This window comes from Triturus cristatus, chromosome 2_2 (genome assembly GCF_964204655.1).
Source record: "Triturus cristatus chromosome 2_2, aTriCri1.1, whole genome shotgun sequence".
Lineage (NCBI taxonomy): Eukaryota > Metazoa > Chordata > Amphibia > Caudata > Salamandridae > Triturus > Triturus cristatus.
In genome coordinates, this window is record NC_140582.1 from 811,386,735 (window position 1) to 811,407,278 (window position 20,544).

The 20,544-nt window shown below is 49.3% G+C and overlaps 1 protein-coding gene across 19 annotated transcripts in view; it reads left to right on the forward strand.

The window, feature by feature from the left end:
• Positions 1-20,544, forward strand: part of FRYL (FRY like transcription coactivator) — a 2,516,714-nt gene that overhangs the window by 2,049,340 nt on the left and 446,830 nt on the right. For all 19 annotated transcript variants that reach the window (XM_085642132.1, XM_085642134.1, XM_085642126.1 and 16 more), the window contains 2 exons: positions 722-892; positions 12,049-12,189. In XM_085642132.1, the coding sequence (XP_085498258.1) occupies positions 722-892; positions 12,049-12,189 (312 nt within the window). The remainder of the gene's footprint in view (positions 1-721; positions 893-12,048; positions 12,190-20,544) is intronic.

Below are 20,544 nucleotides of genomic sequence, written 5' to 3' on the forward strand. Positions count from 1 at the left end.
AATCCATAACTAATAGTCTCTTTCAGATGAACAAGTTACTTACCTTCATTAACGATATCTGTACAAGACATATATTAGTTATATATTCCTTATATAACTGGTGATGGCGATGGTCGCAGCTCATCTGCGCAGGTCGGGGGTGTCAGTCTTCCACCTACCTCGATGACTGGCTGTTGAAGGCGGGCTCGCCCCAGACAGTCGTCACCCACCTTCAGACTACGGCCGACCTCCTGCATTTGCCGGGGTTCTCCATCAATGTGCTGAAGTCGCACCTGAGTCCCTCTCAGAAGCTCCCCTTCATTAGAGAGGTTCTGGATTCGAGTTCTGCAAATAAACATACTTTCTTCCCACATACTATTGCCAAAGGACAGATTTGTGGTAGCAAGTATTAGGAAGACAGACTAGTTCAATTTAAAAATCAAGCAGGGTTCATTCGCCCTAAAATAGGTGAATAAACAAAACATTTCCCCACCCAAATTTTTCAAAATGTTCCTCACAGATTTTTCTCGATAGATTTTAAGAATTTGTAGAAAATGAGAATGCTGCCAAATGAGCTGTTTTAGCCAACCTTGTTGAAAGTCTTGTAGATCGTGATTTTTGCTTCATTGCGCATGTTTTCTAAATTCCGCTATTGTTTTGGAGTTTTATTTTATATGCAATTTTTGTTAAATGGCTCCCACCTGGTGTTCCTAAAATAAAGCATTTTTATAATTCTTTTTAGGTTTGTGCAGAAGAGAAGTCCTCAACACTGTCTAATTTAGCTCACATGATGAGTCTGTATAGCACTCATAGCTACTCAAGAGACTGCGCCAACTGGATCAATGTTGTATGTCGCTATCTGCACGACTCCTTCTCTGATATCACATTCAGTCTTGTAACATATCTTGCAGAGGTAATATTTATAAAAAATATAGTTCACCCTATACATTTGTAAAGTCTTAACTATTAAAATCAGTGTGAAATAATTTTGGACATCTTGTTGTGACTAAGCAAAGTGAAGTATTATGTGTTTGTTTCAAGTTGTTTTGTTGAAAAGAACAAGAATTTCAAATCCTCAGTATTTTGTACAGTATTTAGCAAGGGAAAGACCCAAAATACCTGACACTTAAGTAAGGCCTAGCCAGAATCTCACTTGGTAGCCATCATCTTGAATACCTACAACATGATCCCTAAGAGTAAAATGCCTAGAACTATTAAATGTTATTAAATGTTGTTGATCTGAACCCCAGAACACAGAATCCCTAAAGCTAATGAATCACCAGCATTTTCTCTGTGCATTGCTGTCCAGTCCTCTTTCTCTGCACAATGGATTGAACATCCATATAAGAAGTCTGCTTGGGGCACAGAATTAATCAGTGTTGCGAAATAGACATTTTATATAGCTAGTAGTTTGCTATTCACCTAGTTCTTGGGTTCTATGCATGCCTGGCTTCTGGAGATCTTTCTTTTACACCTACCCTGCTTTTATTTAATTGAATGTTATGTCCTGACTAATCCATGCTTTTAGTTTTATAAGTAGCACTTTGCACACACTAAATATTTGCAGACTTTTCTATACAAAGACAAACATGAGCTCACTTTTTATGAAGGTCCTCTGTGATTTTATTTAAAGTCAAATGTCGTCATCCAACGAAGGTCTACACCGGAGTCTACCACTGCAAGGACAGACCTCTATTGTGCTTGTTCTTTGGTGCTCCATCCCAAAATGTCAGTGTGGCCTAGGATTTGGCCTGTGGGTTCCTTGTGTTCTGGATTCGACGCTGTCTCGGGTTTATCCTCCCGAGCAGCGAGTCCGGGATATTCAGGCTATGATTCCGATTTTTCATCTTTTATCCCGGATTTGTCAGGATGACCCTCCAGCTCCTGGGCCTGATGGCCTCCTGCATCCTGCTGGTGCCACATGCCAGATGGCATATGCGGGCTCTGCAGTGGGACCTGAAGTTCCAGTGTGCGCAGCATCAGGGCAACCTGTCCGATAATTGCAGTGGTGGCTCACAAATCGCAATTGGGTCAATGGCAGATCCCTATACCTTCCCCAACCGGAGCACACAGTGGTGACGGACACGCCCCTTCTGGGATAGGGTGGCCACATGGGAGAGGCGGAGATCAGAGGCCTCCGGCGGAGTCCCAACTCCATATCAACCTTTTGAAGCTTCGGGCGATCAGTCTTGCACTGAAGGCATTCCTTCCCTCTGTCCGGGGAAGTGTGGTGCAGGTGTTCACGGACAACACCACCACCATGTGGTATTGCAACAAACAGGGCGGGGTGGGGTCCTGGACCCTATGTCAGGAGGCTCTGCGCCTCTGAAAATATCAAGGACCCCCTGTAGAGTATATATATCAATTCCTAGGACAGGGCAATAAGCATAGTAGGTAATAACTTCCAAGGCAATTGTAATAAGGTAATTGTCACAATGAATGTCTATTTCAGGAGACAAAACCAAAATTTGTCTAAAAAAGCACAGTGATCATTATACACAAATTCCATGGTGTATTAATTCAACAATAATAACAAAAATAATCACAAACAAATTTGATTTATTTTTACATATTGGAAAAATGTATTCCTCTTTTTAATCTGTGATTGTATATGGCCAAACAAAATATTTTTATATAACAAATCATCATTTCTTTATAATAAAGAAAAAAGTTTATTTATAATCATCTATTGTGGTACACTGTGCTTTTTTAGACAAATTTTGGTTTTGTCTCCTGAAATAGACATTCATTGTGACAATTACCTTATTACAATTGCCTTGGAAGTTATTACCTACTATACTAGGCACTGCGCCTCTGGACATGGCTGGAACATCAAGGCATCACCTGAACACCAGGGCGGACGAACTCAGCCGCCGGAGCTTGATGGATCACGAATGGCGTCTGAACTCTGACGTGGTGGAAGGTCTCTTTCAGCAGTGGGGAGAGCCTTGGTTAGATCTATTCGCCGCCGAAGAGAATGCGCAATGTCATCAGTTCTGCACGTTGAAATTTCCAAGGCGTCACTCTCTCGGCAACGCATTGCGTCTCGAGTGGAGTTGCGGTCTGTTGTACGCCTATACCACTTCTGCCCAGAGTGCTGAAGAAGATCCGGCGCGATCCAGCCCAAGTCATCCTTGTGGCTCCAGATTGGGCACGAAGATACTGGTATCCCGAGCAACTTAGCATGGCGATCGATCCCCCGATCCGACTGCCTCTTCGGGAGGACCTTCTGTTGCAGCAGCAGGGGACGGTCCTCCACCTGAACCTGTCCAGCCTCCACCTCCATGCGTGGAGATTGAGTGGCGACAGTTGACAGCTTTCGATCTTCCTTCTGAAGTCTGTGATGGCATACTGGCAGCCAGGCGTCCCTTGACTAAAACGGTATACGCCTGCAGGTGGAACAAGTTTGTGGCATGGTGCACAGCTAGGGCTGTGGATCCCATTTCTGCCCCTCTTTCCGAAGTCCTCCAGTTCCTTCTTTCTTTGGCCTGGCAGGGCTCTGCTCTGGGCACTCTCAAAGGTTACCTTTCGGTCAAATCCGCCTTTTTACGGCTTCCAGATCAGCCTTCTCTTTTTAAGTCCCCGGTTGTTAACCATTTCCTAAAAGACATTACGCACACGTGTCCTCCTGTGCCGTTCATAATGCCTCAATGGGTCTTAAACCTTGTCTTGATGTGCGCTTCCTTCGAGCCCCTTCATACCTGTCCTTTGCGTCTCCTCACTCTCAAGACGGCTTTCCTGGTAGCTATCACCTCTGCCAGAGGAGTGAGTGAGCTCCAGGCACTTTCTTCCAAACCTCCTTTCCGCCCATCCAGACAAGGTGGTTTTAAGGACCCGTCCTTCTTTTTTGCCAAAGGTTGTTACGCCCTTCCACATCGGGCAGACCATCACTTTGCCCACCTTCTTTCCGCCTCCGCATCCTTCGAAAGAGGAAGAGAGGCTCCACCGTCTGGATCCAAAACGTGCGCTCTCGTTTTACCTGCAGCGCACACGGCAGTTCCGGGTGGATGATCAGCTCTTTGTTGGCTATGTGGGTGCCTAAAGAGGTCGGGCTGTGCACAAACGGACCATCTCTCTGTGGGTCGTTCTCTGCATCAAGGCCTGTTACTCGTTGGCTAAGAAGGAGCCTCCTGTTGGGCTGCGTGCCCATTCTACCAGGGCGACGGCAGCCACTACTGCCTTGGGACGCGGCGTCCCCTTGCAGGACATTTGTCAGGCAGCTACATTGGCCTCGCTGCATACGTTTACCAAGCATTACTGCCTTGACAGTCTCGTCCGGAGTGACGGCTTCTTTGGCCGTTCTGTTCTCTGTGACTTTCTGGTGTAATCTATTCTCAGACTCACCACCGGGGTTGGTATTGCTGGGGTATCTATTCTAAGGTAAGGAATCTATCACTAACGTGTCTCTTTCAGATGCACAAGTTACTACTTGTGTAACGATATATCTGTAAGAGACATTAGTTAGTGATAGATTCCTTACCGCCCCACCCTTCCTCCCTGTTCTGCAAACTGGTTTCTAGGGTTAAGGTCATCCCTTTCAGGGCCCTAGTTTCTTGGCACCAGTGGTCAGTTTCTTGCATGGCTCTGCGTTCCTGGCACGGAAAGTCGTGTACAGAACTGACGTCAGCGCGCATGGGTGGCACCCAAGTAATCTCCGTGATGTTATCTCTGCGCTTTCGACGCCAGCAACGGACACGGAGCCGCACGACGCCACCTACTGACGCGCAGGAGTACTGCTATCAAAACTTTCCGGATCCAGTCTGACGCCTGGGGATATTCTAAGGTAAGGAATCTATCACTAACTAATGTCTCTTGCAGATATATCGTTACACAAGTAGTGACTTGTGCATTTGGTTTTTACCTTATGTGCGCTCCCTTTGAGCCTCTTCATAACTGTCCTCTCAGACTTCTTCCTCTAAAGACTGCTTTTCTGGTTGCCATCACCTCTGCTCGCAGGGTGAGTGAGCTACAAGCTCTTTCTTCAAAGCCACCTTTTCTGGCTGTTCATCCGGTCAAAGTCGTCCTCAGAACCAGACCTTCCTTTCTTCCCAGCGTAGTTACTTCTTTCCACATTTGTCAGACCATCACTTTGCCCACCTTCTTTCCGCCTCCGCATCCTTCTAAGGAGGAAGAGAGGCTCCACCACCTGGATCCAAAACGTGCGCTTTTCTTTTATTTGGATCGCACCACGCAATTCCGGGTGGATGACCAGGTCTTTGTTGGCTACGTGGGCGCCAAAGGCATGTCGGTCCGTGCACAAACAGAGCATCTCCAGGTGGGTCATTTTGTGCATCAAAGCTTGCTACTCCTTGCCAAAGAATGAGCCCACAGTGGGACTGCGCACCCATTCTGCCAGGGCGACAGCAGCTATGACTGCTTTGGGACAGGGAGTCCCCCTCAGTGACATCTGTCAGGCAGCTGCGTGGGCATCTCTGCACACGTTCACGAAACACTACCGCCTTGACAGCCAAGTCCGGAGAGACGGCTTCTTTGGCCGTTCTGTTCTCCAGGACTTGTGGTTCGCAGACCCACCTCCGGGTTTGGTATTGCTGGGGTATCTATTCTAAGGTAACAAATCTATAACTAATTGGCTAGCACTATCAGTTCAGAGTACTGCACTTGAGGGTCACTACGGCCCCCAGGGTATTTACAAAATGCCTTGCTGTTGTGGCCGCTCATCTCAGAAGGAGCAGCATACATGTGTTCTTCTACTTGAATGACTGGCTGATCAAGAGTGCAAACAGGCTAAAGTGTCTTTCCCACCCTCAGACCACATTAGATCTTTTACACAATCTAATCTTTACAATCAATCCAGTCAAGCCTCATATTTAACCCCTTCAGGTCCATGCCTTTTTAGACGCACTTCTCAAAACTGTCACTGGGAAAGCTTACCCCACCCAAGCACGGGTTCAAGCTTTCCAACTGTTACTTCATCTTTTTCATCCACGTAGCCACTTAACAGTCAGAACGGTAATGCACCTTCTTTGCATGATGCCTTCTTGCACTGCCATAGTTCCTCATGCATACTACTTGAGCCTCCTCTTCGAGTGCCAAGCAGCACAATGGCCACTGGTGAAGGGTCAATGGGAGGATCTAATGTTGATTCGGGCAAACACCTACCGCTCTTAACAGTGGTGCAATAAATTGTTGCTGGGGAGGCCCTTTCTAGACCCAGTTTCACAGCTGATCATCACTACTGACGCTTTCCTCTCTGAATTGAAGGCCCATTTGCAGCACATGATCAACCAGGGTATGTGGACACCCTACCAACAGAGCTTTCACATCAGCTACTTGGAGCTGGTGGCCCTTCCTGCTTGCAATCACAGCCTTCTGCCATCAAGTCCAACACAAGGTGATCCTTTTCAAGACGGACAACGTGACAGCCATGTATTACCTTAAGCAGCAGGGTGGCACACACACTCCGCAGCTTTCAGCGGTGGTGCAGAGTATTTGGAGTTGGGACTTGACCACATAATAGATCTCGTAGAGAAGTACCTTCCGGAAGTGTATAGCGACTTGCAGACCTGCTCAGCAGGTTACGGCAACTAGTCCACAAGAGGAACTCCATCGACAAGTCCTACTCCCGTACTTCAGTCATTGGAGGTTCATGACCCTTCTAGACTTATCAGTGGTACTTAACGAGAAACTGCCCAACAGACCAGATCTTCTCATCTGTCTGCAGAATGTATGTCTAACCTTGAAAGACACGTAGACCCAAGTGGAAAAGGTTTGTTTTCGATCGCTTTCCCAAACAGATGGATCTGCTGAAACCAGGAGGCCCAGGTGTAGCTTGCTACCTTCTTCATCTTCAAAAGTCCGGCGTTGCTTACATTGCCATTCGTCTTCATCTAGCAAAGGTGCAGCTTACTTACAAAATAGGGAGCACTCTTCCTTGTTCAGAGTCCCCGTCATCAAAGCTTTAACTGAAGTCCTCAAATGAGTTAGACCGTCCATGGTGCCTCCTGCCCCTGTCTGGAACCTCAATATAGTACTTACTTGACTCCTTTTGAATCTCTGCACTCGTGCCTACTACAGTTCCTATTATGGAAGGTTGCCGCCTTGCTTGCCATCACGTCTTTAAGGTGTGTTGGCGAACTACAAGCTCTTACCATAGAAGAAACCTTCTTCCAGAATCATAATGACAGTCGTTCTAAAAACGATCCCAAAGGTGGTATCCCCATCCCACCTCAGTCAAACCGTTGAGCTGACGATTTTCTGACAGAGGGCTCTTCATACTTTGGATTTCAAGTATGCCCTCCTGTACTACATTGATAGAACCAAGCCCTTTTGTAAACCTCAACAACTCTGTTGCTTTCAGTAGACTACACAAAGGAAACACCTTGTCCAAAGGGGGCATAGCCAGTTGGCTTGTACAATGTATACAAACTTGCTATGCAAAGGTTAAAAGGCAGCTGCCTGCCCCTCTTAGACCACACTCTGTTCACAAGAAGGGGGCCTTCATGGCTTTCCTTGGAAATATTTCCATTGCTGACAAATATATAAGGCAGCTACTTGGTCCATTTCATACATGTTTACCAGCCACCACTGTGTACGTAATAACACGTCAACAAGCAAAGGTTTTGGCCAACCTGCACTTCAAACTTTTTTCATTCCTCTGCAATATTCACTGGCTGGCCACCACTTGGGGCGACTGCTTTAGAGTCTATGCAGAGCATGTGTATCTACAGCTCCACATGCCATGATCGGAATATTAATAGTAAGCATCGGTTTGTGACTCGTAGTGCAGTAGATTCACACTGATCCTCCAACCTCCCAGGTCTTCATAGGTTGTTGCTTTTTTCTTCTTTTTGCATGATGATCAAGCGGATGCTCCTTTATCATGCTCCATCTACATCCTCACCAGCGTTGCAGAAAGCAATCTAACAATGGAGCCGATGCCCATGTATGTTACTAGCTATAGAAGTAACTTTACCATGTGACTCAAAAGATGACTTTGTAGAAAAACAATTTTCACACGTCTGAGCCCAACACTAGATGGCAGGAGTACGCAGAGCATGTGAATTTACAGAAGTATATGCCAAGAACAGATGCTTACAGAACAAATAACATATTCCTTTCCTTTATGGACCTGCTTTGTACCTTCCCGAATGGATCATGAATCCGTGGCTGAAGTCTTAAGCGGGCTCCCTTGGTACGATACCTGGGAAATCATATTACTGAAAACTCTCACACTTAAGTCTTTGTAGAGAGTTCATGATCAGGAATATGCAGGAAGAGAAGTGTGAGAAGTTGGCCTGATGTATGATGTCACTAGTTCTAGTGTACACCTTATATCAGTCCAAACAACCCTTATGGTGATTGGTTGTAAAGTCAACTTTATAGACCAGCTATCCTAGTGGTAGCATGGACAAGAGCAGTCTTAGGCTAAACTCTGAATGGCATGTGAAGCCAGCTGTGATACCATATATAATCCCTTGAATACCAAATGAAAGGACACCACAACAGATATATATATAAAATAAAGTGTATTTATTCTAGTCAAACCCTCAGCACTCTTTATGAGATTAGAGGTAAGTACAACACAGTCTTATTTAAGCATACATTAAGTCACACAGGTAAGTAATACCTAGGGGCCACGCAAACCATATACTAAAGAAGTGGTATAAGGACCACTGTCATGGAAATAGGATAGGCCTAGGGAATCGCTGGGGCTACACTACACTAGCAACAGTTAGGAAGTGGGAGGCCCACGGGATTCAGGTGCAGAGTGGAAACACTCACGCGTAATGCGTATAATCGATAGAAATAGTACAGTTTTGAATTAATAAGATTTAGGACACTTCTAGAGTAGCTAGGAAGTCGAGACTTGAAAACTAGACACTAGGATAGTCAATACCCTGATGAGCACCAGAGTACCCAAGTTACCTAGCCCACAGGCTGCGGGTGCATAGGTGTGAAGTTGCGTCGGGTTTCGTCGTCGACTCCTATGGATGCCTGAAGAAAGATGCTGACAGGCAGTCAGTGAAGAGTGTCCGGTGGATCCCAAGGCTGGGATCAGGAAGGAAGGATACCTGCAAGCAGAAGGGACAGAGTCAAGTTCACTAGCCAGTGACCACGTGGAACCAGGAAGGAACCAGGCGATGTCGTGAAGCTTGCAGTTGGAAAGTGAAGCTTGTCGCAGCAGCCACGGGTACCAGGAGACTTCGAGGACGACCAGGACCAGGAGGCGAGCTGTCCCACGAAGGCTCTTGCTGTCGGCGGCGTCGAAGTCGAAGAAGGACTCACCAAGCCTTGGCAAGCGGAACCCACGCAGAATGAAGGACTTGCTTCTGGTGCAGACCAGGAAGGTCTGGGGTGCTTCTCTTTTGCAAAGAAGCGGGAGCCAGTCTGGAGGAGCCAAACCAGCAGTGAAGATTTCAGGGAGCGTCGTCACAAAGGCCACTAGCCAACGGGCAAGCAACCGGACAGACGCGGCAAGCAGGAAAATGCAGAAGGGCCCCACGCAGGACTCGTGGAGTGTGGGGGGCTGATCTTCGGTGCAGATGGTGCTTGGGGTTGGGGCTTCTCAATCCCCGGTGCACAACTTCGAGGGTACCTCAGAAGCTGCGCTGGAAGATACTCGCCACTTTTCCCAGGTAGCCGGTCCCACGTCTCTCGTCGCCTCCACGGATCTCAGCTCGGCTGTGGATGTGGATCAGGGTCGGAGAAGTCTGGAAGTCAAGGCTCTGGTCGGGCTCTGCAGTCGGTCCCTCGTAGAACTTTAGCAAAGCAAAGGGTAGTCTCTTGACGGTGCCTGTTTGCACAGGGTAGCCAATCCTTGGCCACAAGGGAGATTCTTCAGTCTTCTTCTTTCGTCGAATGTCGAAGGTCCAGAGTTTCTGTTCAAGTTGCAGGTTCAGGATAATCTAATCTCATGGGGCCCAGCTACCACTCTTATAGTAATTTGGGGGGCTGGGTTGCCTGCTAGGTCACGCCTTATGGGGGGACCTTGGAGGGGGGTGGTTACACCCCCTTCCCTTTGTCCAGTTTCGCGCCAGGACTGGGGCTGGAGTGCCCCAGCACCGGTTTGAACTGGACTATGCACGGGACACCTTGTGTGCCCCAGGCATGTCTCATTCTTTTCATCCCTCCCTGCCCCAATACACTAAGGCCTGTCTGGGGTGGTGCTCGTACCTCCCAAGGCAGGAAACCTATTGTCCAAGCCTCCCTTGCCGGGATCACTCCCAGCAGCAGGAGGTCAGACTCGTGTCTGTGGCAGTAGCATCCATTTTGTGATGCTGGGGCTCTGGTTAACTTTAACCGGGTAAGTCGGTTACATCATGTCTTCTCCCTCTAGAAGGGAGGGATAATATCCTCATCCCCAGAAATGGGATGGGGGTATTATTCCAAAGTGTTAGACACCTTACACGACATGTTTTGATAGAGCCAAACCATAGTTACCATAACCGTTTAAGATAAGGCACTTTAAGAGTATATGGTAGGCTATATCATAGAACAGCTATAAGGACATGGTTCCGAAAGCTGCAGACAGGCTCAGCTCATGCTAGAGCACCATCTCACATGTTACCAAGCACTCTGCCTCCAGGATTGTTAAGGCCTGCCATAGGAGTGGCTGATAGGTGCACATGTGTCTATATGTAAGTTAGGTATAGGAATACTACACCTAAGCAAGGAGTCCTTGTAGTAGTGAGTCAGTTTCCCTCTCTCTGTAATAAGGAATATCCAGTTGCTTGGTAAATCCAAAGAATTCTTTATTCGTGACAAAAGTGAGCAAGAACAGCCAACACCTGTTTTGCCCCTTTGGCACGATTTTTGCCAGGGCTTTCTCAAGGCTGGGAGTATACTTCAGAATAATTTCCCATGTGTATCATCTCAAATCTTTCATTATTTCTTCATTATTTCAAAGGTTACTGTACAATACAGGTATACCAGCCTTGTTGGGCTTGAGGATTAGGGTCACGAAGGGATTGCCGTCACGGGTATTCTTCAGCTGAGTGATCAGCCAGTTGTGTCATAATGGAAGGCCAGGCCAGGGGTGGCATAATACATGCTGCAGCCCCTGGTAGGCCTAGGGTACACCTATGCCCTGGGTACCTAAGGTACACTATACAGGGGCCAATAAGGTGATCCTAACCAATTGGGTTATGCACCTAAAGTACATAGTATGAATTTAGAGAGAGAACAGCTGGGCTGTGGGTCTGATTAGCAGGCCCACAGCCACATCTAAGTCGAAAACCAGTGAAGCAAAAGCAAAAAGTGGGGGTGAACATAGAAAGCAGACCCTACTCTCCTACAGTGAGGAATCTAACTAACTAATGTTTCTTACAGATACATCGTTACCGAAGGTAAGTAACTTGTTCTTATGTTGCCAAAATCAGCGCATGTTCCAGAATGTAATGTTAACGATGGACATGGATATTTCAAAATTTTCTTTAGCTGTACATTTTGTATTTGAGGTCAGTTCAAATGTTTTTTTACCTCTTGGCGATACCTGTTTGAATAACGTACATTTTCACCTGTTTGCACGGTAACCCTTCATTGTTTGCAGTTTGAGAATTAACTTCTCCTCATATTAAAACACCACAAACATTTAAATGAAATGCTTGAATTCATCTCACCACTGATGATTACTCAGGGCCTCATTCCAATGCTTCATTTTGTACTTAATCTGTGGCCCTACAGAATCTGATCAAACCTCGACAGACTTCAGCCCATCAAAATTGAAAAGTTGTCTGGGGTTCCGTGTGTTCTCGTTCAGAGTGGACCTGGCTTGGCAGTTCAGTTTGTACCATGCTTTGCAGAAAAGGGAATGAAGATTTGTTTGCAGATGACTGGTGCTTGTTCGTAACATATATCAATGGTGCAAACGAGCACCATTAATGTGCTGGATTATGTCCAAAAGAATTACTATTGCTGTCATTAATTGAAGCATTACATCCATCACTTGTTATGCTATCTTATTCCTTTACTTGAACATTGTGAGTTACTGAGTCTGAGTGCTAAACTATGTTATGCAACAGTGTATCAAAAGACTTTTTCTTTGCATCCTCATCATTGAAGTAAATGTTAAAACACAGTCTGAAATAATTTGTTAATCATGTTTTTTAGCTATTAGAAAAAGGGTTGACCAGCATGCAGCAATCTTTGCTGCAGATTATCTACAGCCTTCTCAGTCACATTGATCTTTCGGCAGCTCCGGTGAAGCAGTTTAATCTAGAAATCATAAAGGTGATTGGAAAATATGTGCAGGTACGTAATCTACAAAGTGGACTGTCTAAGGTTTTATTAAACATGTGGCCATAGTTAATGTAACATTGGGTATTATTCTGAGTTTTGAAAACTTACAAGCAATCATGATCTCTTGCTGTTTCTTTTCCTTTCTGTTTACTGTAGTCCCCTTCCTTCATCTCCCTCTACTTTTACTTCTGCCTGCATCCGTGTACAACCTACAAATATTATGGTCATTCTCTGCTCCAAATTGAAAATAACTTGCATTGTTTTGTGGATGCTTGATGCTGCATAAATTACTTATGGGAACGTTCTTGCTAAGCATCAACGTGGATCTGGAAACATTTCAGCAATAATTAGTCAACAGCACTGTGTGAATATTGTCCTTGGAGACGTGAGGGCACTGGAAGTGATCTGGACGGAATACATGAGGTGTGCTACAGAAGCTGGTGACATCAATTCTTTGATTACTACTCCTAAATGGACATAGGATTTGGGCCTGCTGCGTTATTTACTCAATGCTTCGATAATATTTTTTTTGAGATTTGGGCAGAATGACTTTTCCATGGTTCCCTAGCTTCAATCTTTGAGGCTCACGCTGTATATGACTTATACGGATCCTCACACCAACTGTCTCTGGAACCTTGTCAGCTCAAATGACAGCTCATCGTGCAATATTTGTGCCCTCGTGCACTCTTAAGTAGACCGCAGAAGTAAATTCACCCCTTTTGTCATTGTTTCAGAAATGTTTGTGATCAATGTCATTTGTTGTTTTCTTGTCCTAAGTAAATCAGTTTAATCCACATGGACTAGCCCTGAAAACATTTATTGCATCTTGCCTTTTGGAAAAATACACCCATATATGATAGATGCTTTTGTTATCACATACCTTCAATATGTCTTCATGCAGTCTTTTCATGAGCTACTGCCAGGTGGTATAGCAGCATCAAAGCAAGCTATGCATAGTGGACTGACTGCAGTTGCCACAGCTATGGAGTCCAATGTAGTATTGCACAGACATACCTGGATGAGAGCCAACAAGTTTTTCTGTAAAAGATTATACACATTTTGTTGAGATATCTTTGGATGTTAGACTTCAAAGGCAACAGATTAGATCTGTTAACTTTTGAGCAATACCTCTGCTTGCTGGTAGGGGGTGCCACACAGCTACACACTGACTCTGTTCCGCTCCGGAAATGTAATGTAGGGGCCATATAGGCACCACTTCTTCCTACTGACGTCAGTTGTTTACTTTCTGTGCCACTAGACACCGATCCAGAACTACATCATCTCTGAGACAATTTCCCCCCAAAACAAATCTGTGTTCAAGAGAAATGTCTACTCCTAAAATGACTGGTTTTCAGCCCTGTGAGATCTGTCGCAAAGAAATGTCTGGGACCGATCCTTATCAGGTTTGCCTGTGGTGTCTGCGGTCATGCCATGACCCTAAGGCCTGTGGTGACTAGGCGTCGATGAACCCGAAAGACATTCGAGACCACAAGGTGAGACTGTCGACAAGCACTGAAATATTCCATATCTGATTGACTTCTATCTGCAGATTCCTTACCTTTGAATTTCCCTGGCGTCAGGCTGGATCCAGAAACTTTTGCTAAGCAATACACCTTGCGCACACCGTCGGGTGGCTCCTTTCAGCTCCGCGTGATGTCGGCGTCGTTTGCGTCGGTTATGACATCTCAGTACCTATATAAGTGCCACCCAGGCATGCGGACGTCAGTTCTTTTCTTTCCGCGCCAGTTAAGAGCTGATTCGAGAAGAGCAACCCCTCTGTCGGTTTTTGACAGGTTTTTCTCAACATTTTGTTGACTTCTGTATTTTTTGATCGTGTCGAGGAAGACAGGGTTTAAGCTGTGCGGGGCTTGTCCCTGCACTATGTCCGTCATCGATCCCCTCCGTGTCTGCCTGTTGTGTCTCAAGCGTGACCATGATCCGAAGTCGTGCTCAGACTGTCGGGCCATGGCTCCTAAGACCTTGAGGGACCTGGCTTTGAAGCTCCTTGCAGCCTGACAGCTGACACAGTCAAGCGAGACTCGACAGAGATCCCAGTCCCGATCAAGGAAGAGGAGGTCCTGGGACCGCTCTCGGAGTCCAAAGTCCTCTTTGTCCCACTCGAGGTCGTCTGGGAAACTCAGGGAAGAGGCACAAGAAGGAGTCCAAGCGGACTTTGTCTTCACCTCAGATGTCATCCGTCGACAAAGGAGGTAAGGAGCACCGACTCTCAGGGCACGATTCTGTGGAGTTGGAGCCAGGGTCGACTTCAGGCCTTCCTCCTTTTCTGGAAGCTGAGTGACCTCTGCTCCGATTTAAGAGTTTTACGAGGCCATGCGCCACGTATTTGAGTGCCCGACCCCTCTGGTGAGCATTCGGGCCCCACGGGGTCGGAGGGGCCTCGTCAGATTTGTCGCAGTCGGCTCTGGCCACAGCGCCGGTGTGGCCTCATGGTTCCGATCCGGGTTGACGCCAGTCATGCAACCGCGACCTCCCCCATCATTGGACTCGAAGTCTGTGCCTGTGGTGCTTCCGGCCCCTTCCTCATCTCCGACGACACGGAGCCAGAACGCCGCTCGACGCCGATTCCGACGTCGATTGAACCCAGAGGTTCTATGTTGTCTGAGCACTTTGTGGATGTGTTAGGCTTGAGAGAGGAAAAGGAGGGGTCTATGGACCCTCTAGATCACCAGGATAACTCTGTGGTGCTGTTGGTCTGGTATGGGGAACTTGGGGAAACCAGTGGACTGCTCTCTCCGCCAACTGTGGCTACGGAGGAGGGGGCATCTTATGCCATGATGGTTAAGAGGGCAGCCGAGGTGCTTGGACAGGAGCTGCGCTCAGTGGCGGCCAGGACTAATATCCTGACCAAAGTGCTTCAGCCTGGGGCTTCCACCTCAGAACCCCTTTGCCCTTTAATGAAGCACTTACTGATGTCCTACTAGGCACGTGGTCCAAGCCTAGCACTGGGGCTCCTGTGAATAGGACAATTGCACGCCGCCATCGCCCAGCTCCGGGTGACCCAAAGTTCCTCAGCCAACACCCCACCCCAGAAAGATTGGTGGTGCAGGCCTCTACATCCCAGGGCGTGTTCCCTTCTGCCCCTCCAGATAGGGAATCTAATAGGCTGAATTAATTTGGGAAGAACAAGTTTTATTCTTCTATCCTGACATTGCTGTCGGTGAATACCCTGTGCTTATTGGGCTGTTTCTCCCACACTTTGGGAGACGGTTGCGCAAATGCTGCCACAAGTCCCAATCGGGGGAGCTCCCAAGGATCCCTAGTTATCCTGAACCGTGTGAACTCCTCTACTGGCCCAGCCCGAGATATAGGGGACTTCCCATCTCTGCCCTGGTTTGTTCGCCAACCACATACCTGTTTTCGACCTGCTCTGGCACATAGACCATCTGATTCCTGCATCTAGTTGATGCCCTGTAGGCCCCCTGCCTAAATATGTCACCCCTTGGGGCCTCCCTCATCTGATACTCCTTCTGGACTCTTAGGTTATCTGGTCAGTTCAAGCTGAACTGATTCCAGTTCAGGATTCCCAGGTGCCCTCAGTTTGCCTTGCATCCTGTTTTCCTGCGCACTGAAGAAGGTGTTACCCACATGCAGGGTCATCCACCGAAACGCGCGTGGGTGCTGGTGTTCTCTGATCTTTATATCTCCTCTAATACCATCATGTTGTGTCCTCCTTTTGAGGTTCACATGAAGTCTTGAAAATATCAATATGTCACCTAATGGAAATATATGTTGAAATGGTGACTGTATGACATGAGAGAACTATAAAGCATTTTGTGGATCATTCTATGTACAACATCTTCAAAGACCTATCTGTGGAAACTATTGGTTTTGATGCAGTGGACCCTTTGTGAATACTGTGATTGCATGAATGAGTGAGTATGATTCTATTGAGAGTATGTGTTGGATTATAAGTATGTGTGTTGCGCCTAGGTTTCCATCATATAAATAACCATGTTTCTGATTATATATCGTATTTTGTGGAATATTTATTGAAGGCATATTAATTGTTTATTTTTATACATTGAGAATTGTTACAATAAATTTGATACATTTGTTATAATAACAATGGTCTCCGAGTATCAGCATCTGAAAGAGACACGTTAGTGATAGATTCCTTACCTTAGAATATCCCCAGGCGTCAGACTGGATCCGGAAAGTTTTCGTCAGAAGTACCCCTGCGCGTCAGCAGGCGTCGTCGTATGGCTCTGCGTACGTTGCTGGTGTCTTATCCGCCGAGATGACGTCATCGGAGCTCCTTGGACGTGCCCACGCGTGCTGACATCAGTTCTTTCTTTTTCCACGCAATAGTGCAGATCTGAGAGAGAGCGGTACCCCTAGTTTAAAAAAAGTTCTAACTTGTTTTGTCGAGTACTTGACTACTGGTGCAGTAGGGATGCCCAGTTTTAAGTCCTGTAGGGCCTGCCGCCGAAACATGTCGGTAGCGGACCCGCATGACATGTGTCTCTTCTGCTTGGGGCACGCCCATGACCCCGAGGCGTGCCCCGATTGTCGGGCCATGGCGCGAAAGCTTTGCGGGAGCATTCCCGCAAGTTGTTGAAGGTCCAGCAATTGGTTCCGCGCAGATCGAGGTCCCGATCCCGTGGTAGGTCGAGGGACTGGTTGCGGAGCCATCAGCATCGCTCGTTGGAATCGGGGACAGGTAAGTCTAGGCACCATAAAAAGTCGAAGAAGCTACGTCGCTCTTACTCTACCTCTCACCGGTCGCGGGACGCAGTGGAGGGGGCGTGCGGTCACTCCCCCGCGGCTCCGTTGGAGCCTCCATTGTTGTCTGCGGCCTACCCACCCTTTCTGGGACCACAAGCGACTTCGGACGAGGTGCAGACCTTCATGTTGGCCTTGCGCCATTTGTTTGCCCCGACAGGTCCCTCCGGAGCACCTTCGGCCCCCGCGTATCCGTCGGAAGGGTTTGCCTCCATGCCGCCGCGTTTGGCCTCGGCTACACCGGCACCATACCCAGACGACGCCGAACCGGGACTGATATCTTACCCTCCCTTTCCATTGCTTGGAGGGGAGTTTATCCCATTTCCCAGGGCACCTCGTCCTTACCAGCCTCTTCAACAATCGGTGGACGAAGGGGAGTCCTGGGAGGGGTATGAGGACCCTCTTGCAGCTCAATGCGAGGATGAGCCTCAATGGAAGGCGATGTGGAGGGTCCAGTAGATCTGGATTTCTCTCCACACCCTGGTACTCTGTTCCCTTCTTCAATGGCCAGAGGAGGAGGTTGGGACTTTTTCAGTGGTGTTGCGTAGGGTGGCTGAGGCTCTTAACTTCGAGCTCCCTTCTGTACCTATCAGGATCAATCTCCTGACTGAGGTGCTGATGCCGCAGTCGTCCTCTGAGGAGCCCTTACTGCCCTTCAATGAAGCACTTACTGATATCCTGTTGAGCACCTGGATCATACCTAACACAGGAGTTCCTGTAGACAAGGGTGTGGCACGCCGCCATTGCCTGGCACCGGGCAATCCCAGCTTTCTCACACAACACCCGATGCCTGAGAGTCTGGTTGTCCAGGCTTCTGCCTCGCCGAGTGCGTTCCCTTCTGCTCCTCCGGATAAGGAATCTAGGAAACTGGAGCAATTTGTGAAAAAGATTTTCACATCTGCCAGCCCTGGGTTGCGGGCGGTGAATACTGCGTGTCTGCTGGGCCGCTATTCCCATTCTGTGTGGGGCACCGTGGCACAGGTGCTTCCTTAGTGCCCTGTGGAAGCACGGGCGGTTCTCTCCCAAGGCATTATCGAAGGGAGAGATGCTGCAAAATGTACTATTCGTTGTGGGCTTGACACGGCCAATTCTCTCGGTAGGGCACTTTCCACAACAGTGGCACTCTGTCGTTCTGCTTGGCTCCGAACTACTGGCTTCTCTGGGAATGTTCAGAATACCTTGTTGGACATGCCCTTTGATGGCACACGCCTCTTTGGTGATAAGGGGGATAGCACCCTGGAACGCTTTAAGGACTCTCTGGCTCCGGCCCAGTCCTTGGGTTTCCCCACCACGCGTACTCCCTCGGGGTCTGCTTTTCGGTCCTTTCGAGGTCAGGGTCGGGGCGCCCAGGCGCATTCCTTTCAGACCTGCAAGCCTGCGCAGCCACAGTCTCAGCGCGGGCGGGTTCATCACCCACCTCCCCTGCCGCCGCCTCTAAACACTCCTAGTCCGTTGTTTCAGGCCCACCTGATGCCAGTGGGTGGCAGGGTTCGCCATCACCTTCCCCACTGGCGCTCCATAACCTCGGACAGGTGGGTTCTGCCAATAGTCTGAAGGGGCTACTCCCTCCCCTTCGAGTCTACCCCTCCAGCCATGCCACCTCAGTACCACCGCATGTCGGGGGATCACTTATCACTTCTCCAGCAGGAAGTTGCAGCCAAGGGGGCCACCGAGTGCGTTCCGATGCCAGAAGTAGGTCGTGGTTGTTATTCCCACTACTTCGTGGCTCCAAAGAAGGACAAGGGCCTGCGGCCTATCTTAGACCTCCGGAACGTCAACCGCTTCCTCCGGAAGGAGTTCAAGATGCTCATGCTTGCTCAGGTCTTGTCTGCCCTTGACCCGCAAGACTGGATGGTAGCGTTGGACTTGCAGGATGCTTATTTTCATATCCCCATCCTGCCGGCCACCGGCGTTACCTTCGGTTCACGGTAGGCCACGAGCACTTTCAGTTCACTGTGCTCCCTTTCAGCCTTACCAGCGCCCCTCGGGTTTTCACGAAAGTGATGGCGGTGGTCGCAGCTCATCTGCGCAGATCAGTGGTATCTGAAAGAAACACGTTAGTTAGATTCCTCACCTTAGAATATCCCCAGGCGTCAGGCTGGATCCGGAAAGATTTTTGTAGCAATACCCCTTGCGCGTCGGTAGGCGTCGTCTGCGGCTCCGCGTCCGTCGTCGGCGTCATGCGCCGGAATGACGTCGTCGGAGTACTTAGACGCCGCCCTCGCGCGCTGTCGTCAGTTCTTCTTTTTTCCGCGCCAGTAAGCGCCGATCCGGGAAGAGCTTACCCCTAGTCAATTTTTGACTAACTTTTTTGTGACTTTTTTGGTCGACTGTTGGTGCCGGTAGGGTGCCTGGTTTTAAAGCCTGTGACGCCTGTCATCGACTGATGTCGGTGACGGATCACCATCGCCGGTGCCTCTTCTGCCTGGGGGCCGACCACGACGCGGACTCGTGCCCCGACTGTCAGGCCTTGACATCGAAGGCTAGGCTTCTCGAGCTTCGCCACTCGGCTCCGCGCCGCTCGAGGTCCCGGTCCAGGAGGAGGTCCAAGGACCGGTCGCGGAGCCGCAGTCCTCGACATCACTCGTCGGGCTCTTCGGGTAAGTCGAAGCACTCCAAGAAGTCCAAGAGGCGACATCGCTCTTCGGACTCCCCTCGCCGGTCGCGCGACTCGGCCGAGGGTCAAGGTGGTTCCACCCCCGCGGCTCCGCCGGAGCCGCAGGCGCCGCGTCCGTCCCCATACCCTCCGGTCCCTGGGATGGACGCGACGCCGGCGGAGGTCAGTACCTTCCTCACGGCCATGAGAGGCCTGGCTCCGCCGTCGACGCCCGCCGGCGTGCCTTCGGGCCCCGCGGACTCGACTGGGCGACCTCGCGGCCCGCCGGCGCCGTCGACGGCTCCGGCCCCGACGTCGCAGGTCCCCGAGGGATCCAGGCCTGGATCTCTGTCGGTGCCAGTCGACCTAGTCACGCCTCCTCCGCCGGCGCCGACCCAGGTTCCACCACTGGCGCCGTCCCCGGATGACACCGTTCCCCTGTTTACCCCCATTCCGGACCCGACGCCGGCGCCGCTGGATGAGCAAGTCATCTACCGTCCGGCTCCGTCTCTTCCTCCTGTGTATCAGGACTCGGATGACGGGGGGGACTGGGAGGGATCTGAGGATCCTCTGGCCAGACAGGCCTATCTTTCTCAGGACTGGGCAGACGAACTGGGGGATGCCAGTGGGTTGGACACCTCCCCGGATGCTGGTTTCATCTCTCCTCCGACTCTGGCGTCGGAGGAAGGTGCAGCTTTTTCAGTGGTGCTGCGCAAGGCGGCCGAAGCCCTTGTTCTCGACTTGCCTGCTGTGGCCGTGAGGACTAACGTCCTCACTGAGGTGCTTCAACCGACAGCAAGCTCCACAGAGCCTCTGCTGTATTTTAATGAGGCCCTCGTCGACGTTCTCCAGGGCACTTGGTCCAAGCCCTCCACAGTACCTCCTGTGGATTCGGAACGTAGCCCGGCACCACCGCCCTGCTCCGGGCGACCCCAGTTTCCTCTCCCAACACCCCACCCCTGAGAGTCTGGTTATCCAGGCCTCTACGTCCCAATCCTCCTTCCCGTCCGCTTCTCCGGACAGGGAAT